The 24,128-nt window shown below is 41.3% G+C and overlaps 1 protein-coding gene across 1 annotated transcript in view; it reads left to right on the top strand.

The window, feature by feature from the left end:
* Positions 1-11,255: 11,255 nt before the first annotated feature.
* The window catches only part of ADAMTS20 (ADAM metallopeptidase with thrombospondin type 1 motif 20), a 185,312-nt gene continuing 172,439 nt past the window's right edge, over positions 11,256-24,128 (top strand). Inside the window, exons 1-2 of the mRNA XM_065400040.1 lie at positions 11,256-11,346; positions 12,577-12,923. Of these exons, the coding sequence (XP_065256112.1) occupies positions 11,256-11,346; positions 12,577-12,923 (438 nt within the window). The remainder of the gene's footprint in view (positions 11,347-12,576; positions 12,924-24,128) is intronic.

The following is a 24,128-nucleotide window of genomic DNA, read 5'->3' as shown; positions in this document are numbered from 1 at the left end:
CACATAGTCCAAATTATTAGTTTTCTAAAATAATACCTAGCCTGGCTCAGTATCCCAATGTTCTCAGAATATTGGGTGCTCTTATGTATATACAGTCAGATGAGTTCTAGACAGCTTGACACCCTGAAATTTCTGAATTTTATGCTTAGATTTAATCACTATTATTATTATTTGTGTGTTTTACTGTTAAATTGATATTTCTTTAATGAAGTAAATCTATAGGACTGCCCTATGAAAAAAGTTATGTAGCTAGGAGAAAACTTTGTGGGCCAAATTTATCTTAGGCATAATTACACTGACTTCAATGGAGTTATGCTAGGGATGAATTTGGCCCTGTGTCTCTTTATCTGCAAAGAATATTTTCTCTCTGGCCAAAGTAACAGCTGCAGTGTACTCATAAGTGTAAAAAAAATCTGTATTTTTTTTCAGCAGAGCGAATGTGCAGGCCTTTTGACTCTACAATGTAGTAAGTCTTATTTTTACATAATGATTTGCATGAAGTCACTGGCAGTCCTTATGCTAGAGCTTTTTGCTTCCTATCTCTTCCCCTCTTAGTTTGCGGTGACCTATATTTCAGTCTCTTTTTTTGTAGCTGAAATTCCCAGTGGCTGATACAACAGCTGCAGTGTGCTGATGGAGCTCCTAAAAAGGGTGAAGCTCATACCCAGGATTGCTGTTTCAGGTTTGGCAGAATGAACATAGAAGTCTTTTGCCAATTTTTGATCCTGTGAAATTTAGCCTTATTACTTACATAGTGACTGCATAGTACTGCACATACCTTGTAACTGGGATTTACTTCTTCACTTTGCTTCTTCATGGAACTTATAATGACATTCAAGTGTTTGCAAAAATAACAGGAGTACTTGTGGCACCTTAGAGACTAACAAATTTATTAGAGCATAAGCTTTCGTGGGCTACAACCCACTTCTTCGGATGCATATACAGAAGTGGGTTGTAGCCCACGAAAGCTTATGCTCTAATAAATTTGTTAGTCTCTAAGGTGCCACAAGTACTCCTGTTATTTTTGCGGATACAGACTAACACGGCTGCTACTCTGATTCAAGTGTTTGTTTTTGCTTATAGAGTAATACATTATTTAAATAAATTTGAAGTCATTTAGATCCGTAGCTCTGAATATGTAGCATACATTAGAATTCTTTTATAGAACACTATTCCCCTACCAACTGATTAGTATTTCAGATTTTGAAATTGCTGGTCTGACAAGCAATTACTAACTTCAGCTACAATGATGGGCTCGCTTTAACAATCAAGGGAGACAGAGATTGCATAAAGGAAATTTGTGAGCTGCTTTAGTTATGTTGTGTTTAAGGGAAGAATAAACATGATGGGATTAAATTTATACATGATAAATCATACTTATGAAAAAATCCTATAGAATTGAATAGGCATGAAACCATAGAAAACAATGACTTTCCTAGAGGTTTTCTACAAAATCCATCCTACAAAATCAGATAAAAAAAATTATATCCCAACTATAGATTTCAATAGGATGGTTCAAAAAACCCTGCAGGTTAATATAGAACTCTATTTGTTTCATCCCAATTAAATTTGATAGGACTTTTCAATATGGACATGCAGTCAGTGATTTGACAAATAAGGAAAGTTACCCCAGGCTGAACAGAACTGTGCAATGGGTTTAATACCATGAAGAGAAAAATAAAACGTAAACAAAAAAAAGGAGTCTTAACAAACAAAGATAGGATTTATGGATTTAAGTTGTTTTCCAAAGAACAGCAAAGTGTCAAGGAACGGTGATGAGGAGAAGAAAGCAATACTCATCCATTTTATTGCAATATGTATTGCATAGATCCAGATTCTTCTAATTAAATGTGTACATCAATCTTATTTTTGTTAATAAATTAATTTGCTTAAACTCCAACTATCTCTTTCTAAGCCACTGTCTTTTTATACTACTACTACTACTTTGCACATAGTGTTTTTCAGCAAAAAGCTCTTTACAAAGTTGTGTGAGTATTACCTCAATTTTACAGAAAGGAAAACACAGAGAGGATATGATATTTAGCAGCCAATCTTTGGCAGTGCTGGGACAAAACCCCCTAACTCCTGATTTCCATATACAGGACTCTACTACACAAATAATCTGCAAGCAGTTGAATGACTACATTTTAAATGTTGTACTGTAGCTGAGAAAGAAATTGTATTATTGTTAACTGCTTAACATGTTTACTTTTACAAATTCTATTCTTTTAACTAATAAGCCTTATCTAAAGGCTTATGACTTTAAAAGTATGTGCAAATATTTAAATATTCACCATAGCATTACAATTCAAGTTGCCCCAGAAATCCATGCAATTTTAGTGAAACTGCAGGGAAAGTAGAAAGTTTCAATAGGCAGAGAATAGCCTTGTACTTTACAACCTTGTAAAGTAATTGGCATACATATTTCATTCCTAACATTTCCACTAGAAGAGATGAGTGAAAAGAATAAACAATGTAAATAAATGGACTCATTCCAGAAACTGTTTTTTTTAAAGGCAGCGTTTTACTAGCAAGAAATAATATCAATGCAGACTTCATGAAATCAGAAAGCATTACATCAATGAGGGCCAGATTCTCAGGTGTAAATCAGCATAGCTCCATTGACTTCATTGGATTGACACCAATTTACACTATCTGAGAATATGGCCCCGAAAGTCTAAAATTGTTAAAAATATATTATTTCAACTACTCCTCACTCCTTCCTCTTCCTTTTCTCAGATTTCATGACTCATGGTACAGCTGCACTTTGAACTGGGAGTATAATTCCCAGTTTGAGATTTACCCGCACTAGCTCTGATCGAGCCAGGGTGCTAAAAGTGAGTGTAGCTACGGCAGTGCAAGCAGCAGGGGGGCCTTGTGAGACACTAGGTATGTACTTGGGGCCGCTAGCTCCTCCTACTGTTCATGCCACTACACTGTTTTTAGCACTAACTATATCAGAGCTAGCACGGGTATCACACTCCCAGCTCGAAGTGTGAATATACCCCCTGTGTTCTCCTGGTTCACTTCCTATCTCTCTAAAAAAGCAACAGAGAGTCCTGTGGCACCTTTAAGACTAACAGATGTATTGGAGCATAAGCTTTCGTGGGTGAATGCCCACTTCGTTGGATGCATGTAATGGCATAGATCCAACTCTCTGTTGCTTTTTACAGATCCAGACTAACACGGCTACCCCTCTGATACTTCCTATCTCTCTGTTTCTTTAGTAGCTGTAATGCTGACTCCTTTTCCTCCTCTATTTTGCTCTCTTTGGTTTCTCTCAGGGTTCTCTTTCTGATTCCTTCCTCTTTTTCCACTTTACATCATGGGCTTCATCTATCACCTTTATGAAGACTACTCCCAAATCTCTTCATCCCCAGTCTCTCTTCTTCTGTTTTCCTTCACAGCTCTGTCCCTCCAACACTTACCTAGATGTTCACAGACAACTCAAACTCACTATGTTGAAAACTGAATTGCTCATATTCCTTACAAAACTCGCATTGTTTTCCACTACTGTTGATAATTCCTCTATATTACCTGTCACCCTGGTTTGCAACCTCAGTGGCATTTTTAGCTCCTCATTTTTTCTCACAACTGTAGAGGTTGTCCTGTAGAGCCCTTTATTACAGAGCTCACTGGACCACTGACAGGTTGTCTGCATGTTGCTGGCTGGTCACATAGTAGTATTCTCTTCATGTTTCTAATTGCTAAACTGTGTTAAAGGAAACTAAAAATATTAAATACTTGCCAAACATTACATTTTCATGTAAGTAGCTGACTTAGGAATTATTTGTAATCACAAATAGGAGGGGAAGTGGTGTTTGCCATCATGACTGGGGGGGCAAGGTGGTCCATAAGAATCTTTTTATTAAGATATAGTCCACACTGAAAAAGTTAAGATTATAGAACAGTTTCCTTAACTCCATTTTAACATGCTCATAATTTCTGAAACATTCACATTCTGAGTTGAAATTTTCCAGGCTTGGTTTCTTCTGAAGCTGAATTGCTGGAACAATATAGATTTTGTACTGTAAAACAAGACAAAACAAAAATCTGACTATGCTTGTTTTGAACTGGACTACAGCAAAAATGGCAAATGTTTGAAATGTGAAAGTTGGCATGGACATAATTTTCACTGAGGCCTAGTCCCTTATTTCATTTTTGGAAGAAATAATTTTTGAAAATCTATTCTTCGGCTATCCCTCGATGCGAGGATGATGTCTGCCAAGAGGGTTCATTGGTGGGTTTGTAAGTGGCCGAGGAACCCAATTCATGCCCCGCAGATTTTCCCACAGAAGTGATAGGTGTAATCTTGGAGGAGACTTAGTTATTGGCTGGACTGTTGTGTCCTTTCTTTCCTCCTTTGTTGCCTCTCTGTCTCATTAGTACGCCTGTTCTCCTCAAAGTGAGCTGTGGCTTGGTGTATGGTGTGGCGCCACTGTGTTCTGTTCCACGCCAAGTCCTCCCAGTTTGTTGGGTTGATGCCTCCCTTTTTAAGGTGTACTTTCAGTACATCTTTGAAACGCTTCCGCTGCCCTCCACAAGCCCTTCTTCCATGACTTAACTGAGAGAAGAGTACTTGCTTTGGGAGGTGAGTGTCAGGCATACGTACACAGTGGCCAGCCCAGCGGAGTTGGTATTTCATGACCTGCACTTCTTTACTGCTGATGTTGGTTGCAGAGAGAACGCTGATGTTAGTGCATCGGTCTTCCCAGCTGATCCTGAGAATCCTCTTGAAGCAGCACTGCTGGAACCACTCCAGCTGGTTGAGATGTCGTCTGTAGTTACCCAGGTCTCACACCCATAGAGAAGGGTGGGGATGACAACTGCCTTGTAAACCAAGATCTTGGTGCCTGTTTGCAGATCCCTATCACTGAAGACTCGTTTGAGTAGTCTTCCAAAAAATGTGCTGGCACAGTGGATCCTGTATTCAATTTCTGTGTCAATGCTGGCTGTTTGGGAGAGGTGGCTGCCAAGGTACGGAAAATGGTCCACATTTTCCAGAGGTTCTCCGCTGATGGTGATTTGTGGAGTACGATGAGTAGTTTGTGCAGGTGAAGGCTGTTAGAGTACCTTGGTTTTTCCGATGTTGAGAGAAAGACCTAGGCTGCGATAGACATCTGCAAAAAGATTTAGGGTCGGCCTCTGTGTGTGCAAGAATGACGCAGTCATCTGCATACTGAAGGTCAATGTTGCCAGTTCTCGTGATCTTAGATTTTGTTTGGAGACGTTGGAGATTGAGGAGCTTGCCATGCAGACGATACTCTATCCCAATTCCATCAGGAAGGCGGTCGCAAATGAGAATCAGAATCACAGCAAGGTAAATGGAGAAGAGTGTTGGAGCAATGAAACAGCCCTGCTTGACACCGGTGCGAATGGTGAATGGTTCAGTCTCTGAGCCATTGCACAAAATGCTGGCAGTCATCCCATCGTGGAGTAGTCTGATGATGGAAATGAATTTCTGTGGACAGTCAAAACTACACAGCACCTCCATAGGGCATCATGATTGATAGAGTCCAAGGCTTTGGTTAGATCAATGAATGCCATGAACAGTTCCTGGTGTTGCTCTCTGCATTTCTCCTGAATCTGTCATGCCACGAAGATCATGTCAGTTGTGCCTCGGGATGGCCTGAAGCCATACTGTGATTCGGGGAGGACTTCCTCGGCAAGGGGGAGAAGGTGGTTTAGTAGGACCCGGGCAAGGATCTTCCCTGCAGTGGAGAAGAGAGCAATACCTCTGTAGTTCCCGCACAAAGATTTGTCCCCTTTCTTGAATATTGTAACAATGTTGGCGTTCTTAAAGTCAGGTGGGATTTCTTCACAAGTCCAGATTTTGTTGAGGAGTTGGCAAAGTTTGTGCTGGAGCATTGTTCCACCAGCTTTAAAAACCTCAGCTGGGATGCTGTCTGGGCCTGGTGCCTTATGATTTTTTGTCTGGGTGATGGCATGCTGGACTTCCTCACAAGATGAGGGATCAGCAAGGTGTTCCATTGCCGGGTGTTGCAGAATAGACTTGATGGTGTCTTCAGAGACCATGGATTCACAGTTTAGTAGGCTCTCAGAGTGCTCCTTCCAGCATTGTTTAATGGCCGCTTTGTCCTCGAGGAGGGTGGAGTCACCCTGGGAACGTAAAGGGGTTGGGCTTTTGGAGCTTGGCCCATATATTTGAAAATCATAAGCTAGTGAAGCATCACTTAAGAACATTATCAGAGGGCATCTGCTAAGATTTTATCAGAGGTTAACAATATACTGTCCAATGTATGACATCACTGTATAGTCTCCCTGCTTGACTTGACTAAGGCTACTGATAGGGTAGTTTACATGAGGGAGAGTCTTATAAAACAGAGATAGCCTAATCATCCAAAAAACCCCAAACAAATGTTGCCTTAACATTAGGGATGGGAGAAACTGCAGGCATGGAAAAATGGCAGAGCCTATGATTTTAAGGGCTTTGCAGTTCTTGCTGCTTTCTGCAATATTCAGTAAATGCTAAGCTTTCAATTTTAGAAAAAAAAAGTAAGTTTCTCTCTTTTCTATTTTGTTGATATAGCCACTGTGGTGTAAATGGATAGAAAGATATTGCCAGACAAACAGCAGCAGCAATGGTGAAAACTCACTCCCACTCCCACTTTGTGGAGCGTACTCAAAACCTGGAGTCAGATTCATTAGCCTTGCCCAGAGCAAGTGCAAGGTGGAGTGAATGCTTATGCATTGTTGCAAGGGCTCATCAGTGTGAATAAAGCTTGTGCAAATCTAGCCCTTAGACAGCATAGCAAGAAGCGATGAGTGCACTTTATGAACTGAAACACAGAGAGCCTTAACTCAGATATTGATAAACAACGTACAGAACAGAGGTGGCCAAAATGTGGCTTGCGAGTCACATCTGGCTCTTTTACAGTTAAAGTGCGGCTCACAGAGCCCCTCTTCCAAGCCCCTCCATTCTCCACCTACCAAACTTGGGGGGAGGAGCTCAGGACCTCTGCCTTGCACCAGAGTGTTGGGTTAGGGGCTTCTGCTTAGTGAAGAGGGGGATTTCAGGGCTTCAGCCCCACCAGGCATGCCTGCTGGGGCTCAGGGCTTCAGCAGGAGCAGAGCAGAAGCCCCAAGCTCTGGCAAGTGCCTCCCACAGGGCAGAAGCCCCGAGCTCCAGCAGGCACGCCCCAGCTCTCAACTTCAGAAGATTATCAGATGCGGCTCGGAGGGTCAGTAAGTTTGGTCACCCCAGTATAGAAAATCAAAGCTGAGTTTTGCTCTTGATTTGATGACTCTTTAGCTGTGTGATTCTTTCACCTTCCATAAGCACACTTTGTTAATCACATTTGATCTTGTTCTTTATTGACAAAATGGGAATATCTTTTCGTTAATCTCTGTAGCCTTGTCTCCACTGGAGCATTTTGGTGGTGCTGGCACCACTGCAACCCCAACACAGCATGCATCTACACACAGAAACAGTTGCAACAATGCATAGGCATCCACACCATCATTGTGCGCAAAGTGCAATTGCTCTGAGCAATGATAATCACTGTCTCATCCTCCACCATTTGATTCTGTAATGCTGAAGTGCCACTCTTGACACTAATGTTCAATTAGATCTCCAAGTGAATTGCCACAATGCTCCTGTGGTTACAAGTGCTAATATGATCATTGGATGTATAAATAAGGGAATACTGAGTAGGAGTAGAGAGGTTATATTACCTCTGTATTTGGTATTGGTACAACTAGTGCTGGGATACTGTATCTATTTCTGGGGTCTATAATTCAAGAAAGATGTTGAAAAATTGGAGATGATTCATAGAAGAGCCAAGAGAATGATAAAAGGATTAGGAAACATGCCTTATAGTGAGTGACACAAGGAGTTCAATATATTTAGTTTTTTAAAGAGAAGGTTAAGGGGTGACTTGCTCCTTGCTCCTGAGAACTGAAAAGAGAACACAGAAAAGGGTCACTGGTAAATAGTTTCTCTCTTTCTCCCCCTCTCTCCTTTTCTCCAGCTCTCATCCCTATTCCTTCTTGCATGCTGTTCCTACACTTGTAACAGTGTTCCTCTCCTTGCTGCCAAATTACCCTCTTTTCAAATGCTACATTAAAAACTTATTTTCCACAAAGGACGTAGTCCATAATAATTGTAATTGACCTTCATATTTTTGTGTGTCTGTGCTGCTTAGAAATGCGGTAGGGAAGGTGTACTATATGTTTGTATAGTACTAAGCTCACAAGCTCCAGGGGCCTCCTGTCACCAAGCAATGGTTAAATATTTTTTAATATCTAAGAAAAATCCCAGGCAAAAAATGTCAAACTGGAGTTGAGGGTACAAAAGCTGGATACTGAAAGCTAAGGTTACAATAGACAGAACCACTAGAAAGTAACGAAATGCCCAGTTAGGGTCACCGTCCTAAACAATCTTACTCTGCCCTTGTATCAGAATGTCTTTAGAAGAAATAAATGCCAGGAGCTACCATCCACTATTGCTTAATTGCATTAATTACTCTAAATACTGAGCACTTATCCAACTGTACCACTGAATGCTTATGGATAGATCACTGTTACAGCATTTACATTGAAAAATACCTGTCTTTACAAATTACAGTGAACTATACCCACTTTCTTTAAGACCATACCCAGTCATCCAAGAGAGACTTTTACCCCCCAAATTGAGCAAATTCAGTATAATCATTCAGGAAAAGCTGCTCAATGCATACAGGTTTTCAACTGTCAAAGTGTTATTTTACTGCACCACATAGCATGGATATATTGACACTGTAGTAGGAGATACAAACATCTTAAAGATTTCAGTGAAAAATAGGTAGTGTACATGTCAAGGTTGCAAAGTGGAAAAGGATCACCCTTACACATCATAGACATATACGAGACCAAGCCAAGTACTTTAGGTTTCTTCAGCTCCACTGACAACTAAAGAAACAATGTGGATTTAAAGAAAGTGATTCTTGCGTCTGGCCAAGCTGAGCTCAGCACAAGACCTGCAGTAGGGACAAAGATAATTTTATGTCACTTTTCTGATTCCCTGATTCTGGGGCTGACCAGTGGCTGGTTTGGCCCCAAACATAGAATCATAGAATATCAGGGTTGGAAGGGACCTCAGGAGGTCATCTAGTCCAACCCCCTGCTCAAAGCAGGACCAATCCCCAACATAAGTTAGAGCAGTCCTGAAGTTGCTCCAATTTAAACCCAACTACCTATAGCCTAAAGGAACCATTCTGGCAGCGAGTGTGTGTGGTGCTGGTGGATGTATACTAGCTCCAGGCTACCTGTGGACATTCTGCTCAGTATTGCTAATGCTACCTATTTATTTATTTATTGAGTGAAGGGATTTTGGCTGGGCTGGAGCTGAGTCTGGCCATGAGCGAGCAGCTCTAGCTCTCTAATGCATTTGAGGCCTGCTTCGGGGGGAGGAGGACCCCTTTGATTCGCTGCCTGCCTCACTGGCAGGTCCCCTGGGGCAGAGCAACCAGAGCTGCTATAGGAAGAGCTCCCTCCTGCCTCTCCCCCCAGCTACCTGAAGTTGTTCTCACAGGAAGGAGCAGAAATAGCTCAGCAGCTCAGAACAGCTCCCACTCCCTCCTTCTACTCCCTCCTATGAGCAGTTGACATGGTTCCTCTACTCCTTCCCCCTGCAAACTTGGGAAGGAGCAGGTGTGTGTGAGTGAAAATCCCATGGAGCTATCCCCCAACCTGGAAGGGAAGAGGGAACCCTGCTACAGCTTTCCTCTTCCAAGCCTGGAAGAGGGAGGGTGTGAAGAACCCCAGGAAGAGCAAGGGTAAGGGTGGAGGGGATGAACTGCTGGAGGGTTGGGGGCTGTGTAGGAGTAGAACTGATGGGGGATGGGGGCTAACATGATGTGGGGCTGAGGCAGTACTGATTTGGAGGTTCGGAGCAAACATAATTGGGGGGCAGAAGTGGGGATGAGAGCTTTTGCAGTGGGGGCCAGAATTACCTTACCCACTAAATTTTGGATAGTGGGCAACACTAATTCTCTCTCTCACACACACACACACAAATGACGGGCAGGGGAGGTAAAAAAATCAAGACCCCCCCCCCAGTATAATCTTTTAAAAAAACTTCATGTTATGGGGTGTTTTGAGGGGGTTCAACTCACAATTTTTGATCTCTTGAGGTTGGCAATACTTCACTTCTTCTTATTGCCAGATTACTATCCTTCAAATACCTCCTTAAAAACGTCTCCATAAAGCTAGTAATTTGGACCATAATCATTATGTGATTGACCCAGTGCTTTCCTGAATAGTTGGTTAAGGATTTTTATGACAACTGCTCCCAAACAGCAACCTAAAGGCGACCTAGTGTAACAGAAAACCAAGTCCATGATGTTTACAGCCACAGGCTACAAACTTCTTAAAATCCTTATCAGGACCCCCTTCAAACAAAATTCTTAACCAAAATGGCTCCATTTTACACCTAATGTGCAATGGGTAGAAGGTCAGTGTGGGAAGGGGGCAGAATTAAGGTTTGTAGGTGACCATTTCTGTGTATTTCCATGCTTAGTGGAGCTCTTTTTTTTCTTTGAGCATAAACGTTGAACTTCCAGGCTTTTCAAGCGTTTGTGTTTTGTAGACGAGGACAATGGGCTCTAAGTACATTTCTTATTGACACATATTTCCAGGCTTACCTCTAGAGTCACAGAAAGTTTTGGTTGAGGATTGTGTATTTGGTTGGCGAGGGCATGACAGCACTTTGAGATTAACTCTTATGTATAGGTTTCTGTAGTGGGGAGTGATTATTATTACTCATTACACTTTGCGGTGCCTGGTTGTGTCAGATAGCAAGTGTGTGTGTGTGTGTGTGTGTGATGGAGTGGCTGCAGTGAGCCGGCTCCACTCATTGGCCAGGTCCCTGCCCCAAGGGGGCGGGCAGTCTCTTTGATCGGGGGTCCTGGGATGGCCACGGACTGAGTGAAGTTGGCATGCTGCTCCTCGCTTCCCCACAGGCTGCGGGAGGAGGGGAAGAACCGCCCTCGCCCACCCCGGCGCACAGAGCGAATGCCAGAGTTCAGGCGGGGGGAGCCGGGAAGGGGCTGCGGAGCGGGCAGCGTTCTGAAGGAGTAGCGGGGAAGCCGGGAAAGGAGGAGACAACTCAGGGGACAAGGGTGGGCGCCAGTAACATGAAAGAGCCGAGCCGTGCAGGGTCGGCCCAGCCGGGTGGCCGCTGCGGCTGCTGAAGCGGGCGCTGCTGCTGGAGCAGCGGCGGGGGGCTCCGCGGCGGGGCGCCCCCGGAGAGAGCCATGCGGGCTGCGAAGTGGCTAGCGGGTCTGCTGTGCCCGCTCTCCCTTCTCATCACCAAGTCCTGGGAAGTCCGGTTTCACCCCTCACAAGGTAAACAGGCGGCAACAAAGAAGGCTGGGCTCGGCCCCGAGCGGCGGGGCTTCCCCGGGCAACTGGAGGTGACACCGCGGCGCCGTGCTTTCGAGGAACGCGGTGCCTGGGTTGGGAGCGCACGCGGAGCGGAGCCTGCGTGGGGCACGGCCACGCGGAGGGAAATCTAGGCACCACAGCCTCCCCGCAGATGCACCCCACTGACATAAGGCACTACACATTCACTCCCACTCCGTTTTGTACCACTTACACACACAGACCTAACTCCAGTTACACACACCGCACAAACACACACGAATATGCACGCCACACTCACGCATCGCCCCCTACACAAGCACCGGGACCCTGGCACGTGCTGAACACCACACACACACACAGACCCCTCCCTCCTTCCCCCTACTTACAAACGGGGGGTGAAATCCCGGCCCCCCTGACATCAGCGGCACCATCCCAGCGCCTTGTCAGGAGGGCCCGGATTTCACCCCCCGTTTGTAAGTGGGGGGAAGGAGGGAGGGGTCTGTGTGTGTGGTGGTCAGCACGTGCCAGGATTCCGCTGCTTGTGTGGAGGGCGATGCGTGTGGAGTGCATATTCGTGTGTGTTTGTGCGGTGTGTGTGTGTAACTGGAGTTAGGTGTGTGTGTGAGAGTGGTGCAAAACGGAGTGGGAGTGAATGTGTAGTACCTTATGTCAGTGGGGTGCATCTGTGGGGAGGCTGTGGTGCTTAGGTTGGCGGGGTGGGTGAATAGGGACTGTGTGGCATAGGGTATGTGAGTAGGATGGGGAGGCAGGCTCAGTGTGGTGTATACCCCCCACATATAATGTAGGTGAATGGCTCTGACTTGTGCCTCTGCTTTTACTGTGGGCATGTCAATGGAAAGGAGGCACCTAGGGCAGTCTTCAGTCTCCTGCTAAGCATGTTGGTGGTGCACACAGTGTGTGGGGGTGTTTGGGGCTGTGTGGGAGGCGGGTCGCGTGTACAGCTGTGGGAGCTGATACTTACAGTATGTATGAGTGTTTGGAGTGTGTATGCACTGATAGTGTATGTCTCCTGGAGAGGAGACACAGGAGGAATTCCTTTGGAGACCCAAAGTCTCCTTCCTGACCCGTGTCTCCTCAAGTAAGGCAGCTGCATGCTAGACTACACTGTACTGTAATGGGCAAATTTTGGATAAAAGTATGGCTCATTTCCACACTATTTGGTAAGGATGGGTCTCCTTCTTTCTGTTGCAGAGACCTTAGTGAAGCAACTCTCTTCCTACGAGATAGTCACACCTACCCGAGTGAATGAATTTGGAGAAGTTTTCCCTCACACACATCACTTCAGGAGGAAGAAAAGGAGCTTGGAGGCACCCGGGGAGCCCGCTGCTTTCAGGACACATTACCAGCTCAATGCTTATGGGCAGCTCTTCCAACTGAACTTGAGCGCTGATGCAGGATTCATTGCTGCTCATTATAAAGTGATGCATGTGGGGTCTGCACAGGAGCAGCCCTCCTCTGACTTGCGCCACTGCTTCTACCGGGGGCATGTCAATGCACAGGAGACACATACGGCTGTCTTCAGCCTCTGTGGTGGCCTGGTAAGCATGTTGGTTATTGCTTCCTATTCTCCTTCATTCATGTCTTTCCCTGTTTGAAAGAGACTCCTTTGCAGCAGAGCTAAGTCTGAAATTCTCAAGCACTATTCGAGGTAGCTGGTCATGCCAGGAGTAAGTGTAGGTGTTGGCAGTTGTGCTGTATTGATGATTCCTTTTGGCAGGCTATAGACATACCATTTTCATAAGATCTACTACTGGCATATAAGAAGATTGTTTGGTATGGCATTTTAACACAGAAAAAACTGCCTCAGAAACACAATAAACCAGTGTTTTGATTAAGTGATGCTGTAAATCAGCATTAAATGTTATATATGTACAGACGAGTAAGAAGTCATGAAATATGATGTGGGGTCCTGGGATAGCCAGGGAAAGGCTAGTGCCTGTACTATTTCTTCCTCTACTTCCACAAATGCTGTAGGAAGAGAAGGTGGAGAAGAGAAACTCCCAGTGTTCCCTGTGCCACAATCATCCAAATCTTCTGCATTGACTCATGTTAGGCTGATCATGCTTCCATTGAAGTAAATGAAAAACCTCCTGGTGACTTCAGGGAGAACAGGATTAGGCCATGTATAAACTGAGCTAGTGAGAGCCATAAAGCTAAGTAGATTTGTTTTATTTACTCTTCTGACTCCCACCCTTGGCTACAAAATATAACAACTGGCCTTTTCCTCTTTATTTACAAAACGCAAACAACGCAACACTCTTTGAAGATGTACACTGGCTTCTTCTTTTGCCACTTCTATCAATTCCTTGTTTTTTCACTGCGATAATACTGCTTTATATTAAAACGAGGATGACATTATAAAGCAGTTATTTACGTTATCCTGTCTAACATTTGTTATTTTATAGATCAAGCATTCTAAACTTCTAATGATAAAATTGTATTTCAGAGCTGTTTAATATCAAGAAGTACGTATTGACACAGAGTATATTTTTGTTTTAGTTAAACCAAACCAAACCAAACAAACAACCCCCCCCACTTAAAACATATTGCAGCTGTGGTAAAGGAGTAAGATATAGGGCTTGTCTACACATAAAACACTACAGTGGTGTGCTGCTCTTCAGTGAAGACACTACCTATGTCGACAAGAGGGATTCTCCCATCAGCATAGGTATTCCACCTCCCCAAGAGGCAGTTTAACTGAGGTGTTCAGGGGTATGGATTTTTTTACACCTCTGAGTGATGCAGTTATACCAACCTAATTTCCAAGTGTAGACTAGGCCGTAGAGTGAAAGCTGTTATGTTCATTAGACCTGCCATCCAAGCAAAATGTTGTAAAACATTTCCCTTTAAAAATATGATTGTATAATTGTTGCTATGTTAATTTAGGATTAGATTGTGTACAGGCTTGGTCCTGTGCAGCCATGCAAGGAAGTAAAAGGAGTAAGGCTTTTACGTCTGGGTATTGGGGAAGAACAAGGGCTGCATACCCTATACTCTTCCCTATGAGCACTTGAGCGAGGAAGATGCAGAAAATAGAGCAGAGCTAGATGGATGTGAGTGGGGGGATTATGCAGCAATTTACAAAAGGCTGACAAATAGCATACTCCCTTCTGCGACAGTGTTAATAGGGGAACCCAGAGGAAATTGTACTTCAGAGGGATGTCTTTGCTCAATTCCTTCCAAGTGCTCCTTTTGGGATGGTGTAACTATGTGCTATCCTATACTCAGACCTGAGCCTGCAGACTCAGTCTACCCTAAGACATTGACTATTTGAGCTGAAAAAGTAAACAGTCCAGACCATATCCAATCTTGCTTTTGAAGCATCCCTAATAAATACTGATGTACATCATAAAAAAAGAAAAAACAACTCAACCCAAAACCCTACCAAAACAAAACACTATACTGCACATACAGTTCTCCCCCTTGGGAGAAGATAAGAAAGAAAAAATGAGCCACATGTGTGAGATGTTCATCATGTTTAACGTTTTATTGAAAGGTGCTCAGATTAGATTGGTATAATAAGTTACAGCGACTAGATCTTTCTCCTTTTACAGCTTTCATTATCTAGGAACTCCCATCCCATGTAAAGCAGTTTTTCACTACTTGAAGGGACATCACCAACCTGAAAGGCACAACTATCTGAAATTTTTGTACCTATTGTATTTATATATACCTATATAAGTACCTATATAAGTACCTATTGTATTTATATATAATATGTAAGCTTATTGGAACTGAAAGAAGTTAGTGTAAAATATTTTTCTCAATTTTTTAGTTTATTTGCATTGTATATTCAACAGCCAGTCTGTGTCATGTATAGTTTTAAATGGGACTAATCATGGAGAAAGTAGTACACATTGTGAGTAAGGATAGTAGAATCTAGCTCTTAGTTATTTTATAACCCTTTATTGTAATTATATTGGAGCAAATCCCGTCTCTTAGTGGGACCCATTTTCTCCCTGTTAAACCCAGTTACTTGAGCCTGGCATGTGGAAGTGAAGAGTGCGGGAGGATTTCCCTCATTGCAATTCCCAAGAAATCAGAAGTGATTGAAGTTTGAGAGGCTGTTTTGAGCCAAGTGATGACAATTATGTTCTCCAGTTTCGTATCTTCCAGGGGAACTGCTATGGACCAATGCTGTAAAAGTTAAGGGGAAAAAATAGGATTTAAAAATGCTACAGGAAAATTAAAAATAATGTTTTAGAAATTGCTCTGAAGATGTATACAAGTGTATCCGAGAGTGATCAGAAGTTTAGTTGGTAAACCAGGTATTCATACCCACTTAATCTCTTTGGCGTCTTTCTCCACTTCCCTGACTTCATCCACAGCCTTCACTACTGCCTCCTAAGTTCCTACCCTCTTCCTGTTTGCATCCCTGACTCCAGTCACCATCTCAAGCTTCTGCTGCTCTCTCTGACCTCAGTGTAAGCCGCTCCCAAGAGCATGTATGGCTGTACAGTACCCAGGGAACATTGCTTAAAGGCTGTTGACAAATTGTATGCACTTTTGATGTGTTACATGGCAGAGCTTTCACTAGGTTGAGGGATGCAAATGGCAGGGGGAGGTTAAGAGGTTATTAGGGAGCTTGTAATAATTGTAGGGGGGAACCTATAATTAGGAAAGTTGGGGATGCAGTCAAAGGCAGAAGGTTAAGTGGGCTCACAGTTGGACTTCTGATCACCTGCAAGCAGACAGTTTACATCTTTTGAGTGATTTCTAAAATTTCAAGCTTTATTTTCGTAAGTTCTATTTCTTTGTTTTTGTTTTTACTTTTACTGCATTAGTCAATGTTAGCTTCCTACAAGAGTGGGAAACAAGGTCTCCTGTGGATGTCACTGGCTGCATGTGGTCCAAAGTGGCCTCTCAAACATTATTCAGACAGGAGAAACAAAAGAGGTAAAACATTCATTTAATTTTACAGGTTGATTGAGAAATACAGGGAAATACTATTGAAAAGAATATTTCAATATAGTAGATGACACAGTTATTTAATAATCATGACTGGAGTGAGTTTTCAATTCAAGGTAGCCCGTACCTAAAGAAAAAGTGAGAATTTAAAAAAAAATTAAACTATTTAATGCTGTAGAAACAGTAGGCTCAGCCCCTTGAGGAGCATTGTGTTGTTCTTGAGACAGACACAGGGATGTGTTGTTGGACTCTGGAGAGATATAAACCCTGTTTTCCGAAGCTGGAAGGATGGCTTGGCCAACCTTTTGCCAAATGTTATCCCTTTCTTTCATTGCTACAGAGGACTCCAGGTCTAGCATGGTTCTATTGTGGGGTTGCGTGTGTGGGAGGGGAGTGTGTGTAGGGGTACGTGGAGCCTTTTTGCAGGTGCAGTCCTTGTATGTAGTACAGATCCCAGCTTGACAAGGGATCCCATAGTCTCTGTTCAGCAGAGTTTGGGTGTGGCATGAGGCCACTGGATCCTCTCTTACATGAAGCACAGAAAAACAGAACTGGTAAGGGCTAAAGCAGTCAGGAGTGTAATAGTCTTCTGAGTAGCTCAATTGTCACCTCTGTGGCTTAAGCAGAGAATTTTTTTCAGCCCCTTTTTCTAACACCCCTCTTCTTCACACTAAGCCTGGCTATTCTGATTTCGGGGGAGTGGGGAGAATTTGGGCCTAAGCATTGATCTCCAGAACTTCCTCAGTGCAAGAGGTTTTGTTTGTTTTGTTTTAATAGGGGTCAGTGGATCACCTTTCTGGGGATTCTGAAAACAATTGTATCTGCTATTAAGGAGGAGTGTAGTAGCTTCTTTTCAAGAAAAGTAAACAGTCCTGGAATTTGTTTTACTGAAGTGTTATTTTTAATTATACTTGGTTAAAAATTGGATGGCCGCCAGAAACTGGTACTAACATATGCCTGTGGTTAGACTCATCTGGAATTACATTATATAGATAACAGCCCACTGGTATTTGTTTTTTCCCTCTTTAATGTAGTTAAAGTACAACAGTACTAGTGAGTTAGGATAAATTGGGTTTTCAAAGAAAACTTTTACGGTGCTTGTCACTGGATGCTAAATTTTCCTTTTAGGTAACATTTAATTTTAACTAACAGGCTAGGCTGTCTGTTGAAAATAGTTACTTCCTAACTCTGAAGAAGAGATCAGTGTGCAGAAGCTCAATTAAGCATATAATGTACACAAGCATCAGTATTATATCAGAAGGGGAAAAGATAGGAAAAATGTTACAAACTGTCAACAACTGACAAACAATCACTCTTTGTACAAATTTGAATTGCTGCTGACATACACTTAAACATTCTGGGTTAAGGAATCCTCTATTCTGGTAGATGAAGCTGTAACCCCAAATCTCCATAATATGTCACTGAAATACTTCAGTACTACTAGTATTGTCACCCCTCACCAACACAAATTGGCATGAGACAAGAATTTACTCACTGAGTAAAACTTAAGTATTGTTATGTTTATATGTAAGCAAAAAGGACAGGACAGGAATCTGTTCAAACTCTCCAGACATTCAGTGCAATGAGAAAGAACTGCGAGTTGTATGCTTTATTTTTTCACTTGGATTTTTCAGCTGATTTTTTTCTCTGCTACTTTCTCCCTGATTCTCATGGTTTTATCTTTTGTGCTCTTGCTTTTCCTTTCTTCAGCATGATTTCTCACTGACACTACTTCTCACATACTTTGGCCTGGTTCCTGTTAACTTTCCCTCCATTCTTGTAGACAAGGCCAATCTCTAACTAAATGGGTTTTGCATATGTCACACTTGAACAGGCATTTGTAACTAAGAGAAATACAGTATTTTATTGACAACATAGTTGTCTCAAGGCTCCTCAGTCTCACTTTGTCAGTCATAGAATGAACAGCACAAATGTTTAAGCTCTCAGTTTTGCTTTACGATCTTTTGTTAGGCTTTCCCCCCCCCAAGTCTAGTCAGGCATTCTACCTAAGGGGACATTTTAAAATGTGTGAAATAGAAGAGTAAGGAAAATGATTAAGTGCTCTTTATGGCCATATCATGTGAGCATGTCTAACAGGATCTCTCTGCCTCTTGTGCCAAAACTCTCAATCATTGTGTATGATGGCTCTGAGTGATCAAACGTATCTGCCTCAACTGCAATCAAGGAACAGCAACCATCAACAGTTGAAGAACCAACAACTCGTAGGAACCTGGGACTCTAAAGTGAGACATGCCCTTGGAGGCATGACTTTCTCCTCTTTTTCTCCCAGAGTTGTCTTTGATAGTTCAAGCCTTTGGTGCCCAGAATGCAGGTGAGCGATCTCTTCTCCATCACTAACAAGAAAAAGATTTATTGTTAAAGCCACCTCAGTCTTGCTAGTCAAAGCTAAAATAGTGCCCACTCCTGTCCTATCTCTTCTTAAATAACATAGGTCTCAGTTCCAATGACTCAGTTCAGAGAAGCTAGGCTTCTGTTATCCCAGTTATTTAAGAGAAACCTCATGTGTTCTCAAGTGCTTCACGTAATATGGATTTATCTGAACCTGATTTCTTTGAAGAGGACTCCTGTTCAGATTAGGTATTTTCCCCATCAAAATATAACTATGTTATACCAAAATATCTCTAAATTCTTAGTACAATGAATTCTTAGTACAAAATTGTACTTGATAATAGGTGCGTTGCATCTAATTCTTGTTTCACCCTCATGGATATAAGCTAACATTTTAGAAAATAAAGTTGTGGACTCCTTACCCTAAAGTAGATGCCATCGTTGCAAATTGCTCTCAAAAATTCTCTCTCTTCTGATTGAGGGGAATGTCACACTCCAAACACTCTAGGACAAACATGGACATACTCTCTGCAGAGATCTTATGAATTCTACTGTCACTGTCTATTCATCAGTTTTATGCAACCACAACCTTGACTATGTATTGTTGAGCTTTCACCTCCGTATGTGACCCCTCTGAAAGTACACAGAGGGATTTCCACATACATCTTATATTGTATCATGACACTTACATGACATACATATTTATTTGGATTTGGACACCTATCCCAGGCTCTGAGTGCATTGACAAATCATTGTATAAACTGTTCATAACAAAAACAACAAGAGCAGAACAGCAGCAAACCTCATCAGCCAGTCAGCAGAAAACAAAACTTCCCCACTTCAGTTTTCCCCAAACTCCACACACCTTCTGCTCTCCCCAGACAAATATGCAGATAGATAGGCTTTTAAGCATGCCCCAAAGGTCAGCAAATTCGGGCAGCTATTATTATTTCAAACTATGAGGTGTGTGTGTGGGGGGTGAAGTCTATATCTGAGGGTCCCTCACAGAAAATGACCTGTCTGCAGTCTTGCTCTCTTACAAATTAAAGGAATTTCAGCCTGAGTGTTGCAGGTGATCTCAACTGCAGCATTTTCACACAGGAGAGATGCTGGCTCTCATATAGGCAGGTCCCAAACCTTTTAAGGCTTATAGGACTAAACTAACACCTTACGTTTCACCTGCAAACCAACTAGTAGCCAATGGATATCACAGAGGGTTGGTCTCATCTGCTCTTGGGGAGAGAGCCTCTTATTAAGCAGTCTATAACACATACTTCATTCACTTTAGTTTCCATTCAATTTCAGATGTAGCCTTATGTAAAGTGTATTGCAGCAGACTGACCTAAAGGTGATAGAGGTAGGATTATGGTAGCAATGTCTGTAACTGTGAGAAGAGGTCACAATCTCCTGACTCACTGTATATTGAAAAAAGCAGTCCTAGTCACCACTGCTGTTTGATCATCTAAAAACAACTGAAAAGCTACAAGGACCTCAGAATTATGTACTTGAGTGACAAGGGGTGGATACACATCCTATGTGACATCCCTAGCAAAGGGATCAATATAATCTTTGTCATATCTTCCGGTTACTTTGCCAAGTTTATCATCATCAATCATCATCATCATCTCAATTTTATTAGTTTTGAGCCACAACCAATTTGTGCTCCATGGCACAATCTGTACCAGATACTGGGGGGAGATACTTAATCATACTCTATGGGTCTCACAAACTGAACATATAATACTGGTTGTCATCAGCATAAATAAGACTTTAGAATCCAGTTCTTCTCACTAACTCTCCTAATAGTCCCATAGACGATGAACAGGAGAAAGCTCTCCAACTGTTAGCCATCAGGATAGGGCTGTGTTTCTGTGTCCATTTTCCTCTAGTGAGAATGAGAAGTGCCTCCACACAGATCCAGGAAGTTCTTGTTAAACAGTATTTGGGATATTTGAGTTGGTGACAGTTTGTTAAATATTTTTGAAGGACAAAAGACAGGGGTACAAGTTCCACCAAAACATGTTGTTGAAATGGATCAGAGTGTGTATCCGTGATTCTTATAAGGTTTCTTTTGGGTTTATGGCTCATTTCACATGAAGCAGTACCACCTCCTGATGTGGGAGAGAAAAATAATATCATGGTGTGTATCTTGTTATATTTGACACACAAGTGCATCTGAACTAAGACTGACAATGGAAACTGATCTCCATTTGCTTGTAAATGCCACTAAATAGCAAAAGAACAAGCTGATTTGCTGTCAGGCTTACTACTTTGATAACTTTTTGTTCTGGTTTGAGTTGGGCAGTTGTGTCCCATACTGTACTTTGGAAAGTTTGGGGAAGAAGGTGATTATATGTGTGTACTCACCAAAGTGCTACATAGGGCGTTAACCATGCCTGGCACTCTTCTTCAGGTGTTTAAACTTTCCCTGTGTCCTTGCTGGCCTATCCCAACTTCCTTTCAGAACCATTTTGTGGAAGAGACCCTGGGTTTCCTTGCTTTTCACAGACTGCTCCTGTAGTTATTTCTCTTCTGTCTCAGCCTTCCTTAAGATCTTAAGAGAGTTTTGTTCATCTTGTATCTAACAGTGCTTGTTTACAAGCAAACAGTTATCTATCATCATTCCAGATATCTTAAACAGAACAAATTTTATTTGGCATGGAATTGAAAATAAATATAAAATCAAAATAATAAAATGTAAGTCCATACAAAATATTAAAATAACTAGACTAATACTATTGTAGAACTCGTTAGCTAGGCTGTGCATTTAAATACAAAATATGAGTTAAGCCAGTGGTTTTCACCCTGTGGTTTGCGGATCCCTAGGGTGAAACTAAACTTAGACTATGTCTAAGATTTCCAAAGAGGTCCGCACCTCCATTAAAAATTTTTTAGGCATCCACAAATCAAAAAAGGTTGAAAACTACTGAGTTAAGCTATATAAAAACCTTATGTGCTAATAAGACCTTTCATCTCAGCTTCCAAGCTGATAGCTTCCTCAGAGGCATGTCCTGTCCTTTTCTTTGCAAGTTTGTATGATATTATACAGCAAAATGTATGCAAGATCAATCTCTCTCTCTCTCTCTCAGCGTAATTGGTATATCTTTGAGCCCATTTATGTTGCAAATGCAACCAATTTACAAAACCTGATTACAGTGCTCTTGTCTTCCAACCTAGTTACAATGTGGTTGCTATTTATACTGTAGATGTGTTAAAACTTCAGACATGTAAAAGGTTATGTTAACTGTTCCATGTCCCAAGCTTTAGCATGATTGTGCAATATGCTTATCATCTACACTGCTAATTGCAAGTGTTGTAACTAGGTTGTCCTGAGTTGGCTGTATTTGAAGTGTAAATAGATTCTTTGTGTAACTAGCACCCCTTTGTTGATAGTCTTTGTGGCTTTATATCTGTAAGGTAAGAAACCAAGTGTTAAAAATTAGCATATTGATCACTACCTCATCAATTAGCTTAAAACTTAATATACATTGAGTTAACTCAAACTTAGTTTAAACATTATATTGTGAAGTGGTAACATATTTGATTATATTGTTTATTCTTTGTCTCTTGATACACCAACTTATAAGGGCCTCCTAATTTGCATGGTTCCGTTTATATATTGTTTCATTTAATTATATATTATTTCAAAAGGAGTTTGTCTATTTCAGGCATGTGCAACTCCCAATTAACTCAGTAAGATTTAAGCTTGTGTAAATATGGGGAGAATTTGACCCCATGGTATGTAATTGGGTTTGAGGCAATCATTGATAGAGTCTGGTTAATTGCTCTACAGAGCTATTTGGCAGATTCAGTTTGTTTCAAAATTAAATTGAAGTCTTATCTTTGAGTGTTCAACAAGTTTATTATTTTTGTTTTTATGTAATATTTAATCGTCTTTACCATTCCATTGGGAAGTGCTGAGAAACATAGTAATTATGTTTTAAATTAATAAATAATAATGTTGAAATCCCATTTAAAATAAAGAAATTGTTCAGAATAGCATGAGTATTAGGAAAATGACTTACTGTATGCTATTTTGGTTAGACTGAAAAATATGCAGTTTCCTTAAATATTTTAAAGAGTTTTTATAGGTTATTCAGGTATTGGTATATGTTGCTGTGAATTTCCCATGCCTTATTTCTATTTAATGTGAAAGGTGTTTATGTATGTGCATTGTAATGCTCAGCAGTATTGATCTTTGTGATAATTCATATGAGCTGACACTTGAGTTGGCCGCTTCAATTTAGTTGACATAATATATAAACAACTTTGTTCAGACAATTGCACTTGTAGATGAGATTATCTATTTAAGTGGTTTAATGGTCATATTTAAGGAAAGCTTAATGCTGTTTAAACTAAGTTACGTCAGTGTTTAATCAGCAGTTGAATTAAATTTTCCTCTCCTCTCCAATCATATACAAATTTCCATGCGCACAAAATATCTACGACATAGAACTTTAAAACTGTTTATGCATTAACGGGAATAATGATCACCTTATGTTGCATAATGTGACCAAGTAACTTTTTATCTTTGTGTGTTGAGTGGTCCTTACTAGACTTCTAAATATTGTCATATTTGTGTGTGGCTCATTCTCAGGTAGTAACAAATAGAGCTGGTCAAAAAGTGGAGAGGGGAAATTTTGAAAAAAAATCCCCCTCTTTTTCAAATTTCAATATTTAATTGAAATTTGAAACAGTTTGAACAGGTTTATAGTTGATCAAAAAAGGGAAAAAATGAGTGAAAAATTTGTTGAAGAATATCCTGTTTGATTTCTAATATTCAAAATTTCATCAGTCTTAAAATTCAAAAAAATTCTGCCACCTCTAGTAACAAGGGACAGAAACATATGTAGCAAACTTTTTCCTGTTTCTCAGAGTTGAACTAACCTGGGCATAGGCAGTTCCAAATTAGAGTGACTGAGGGGTAGAAATATAGATTCTTAGCTTTTATTTATTTCACTGGGATTTAAGAACAAATAACAAGACAAGCTCCCCTGTCCTATAAAGTCTTATAGACTAAATTTACAATGAAAATGTGCTATAGTGTACAGTACATCATCCCGTGTAACACACATGAATATTGTTTTCCCTCATAAACTAAATATCACAACTTTCTGTCAACACAAGATGCAAATCGCATATTAAGCTGTAGTTTCTGAATTCCACAACTTCATAACAGACATTCCTGTTAGGATATGTTTGTCATTCTTTTGTACGCGTTATGGTACTTTTGGTAAGATTGGAACATTTGGACATGTTTCCAATGTATTTCACCAGTTGAGTGGGAACTTTCTGCAGCAATTACATTTACAGTACCTGAGAGAATAGTCAATTCAGTACAAGTCAGCTTTCCAAAGATAGCATTAATATCTCATAATGAAGATTCACAAAAGTTGGACATGTTAGATCATCCAGTCCATCTTGCAAATGAAAGATTGTTCCTTGTAGTATAGTTTTAGTGTTTTGTTCAGTTCATTTTTAACAGT

The sequence above is a fragment of the Emys orbicularis genome, chromosome 1 (assembly GCF_028017835.1).
Source record: "Emys orbicularis isolate rEmyOrb1 chromosome 1, rEmyOrb1.hap1, whole genome shotgun sequence".
Taxonomy (NCBI): domain Eukaryota; kingdom Metazoa; phylum Chordata; order Testudines; family Emydidae; genus Emys; species Emys orbicularis.
Note: the sequence above shows the minus strand (reverse complement) of the source record. Positions and strands in the feature narration are given on the sequence as shown.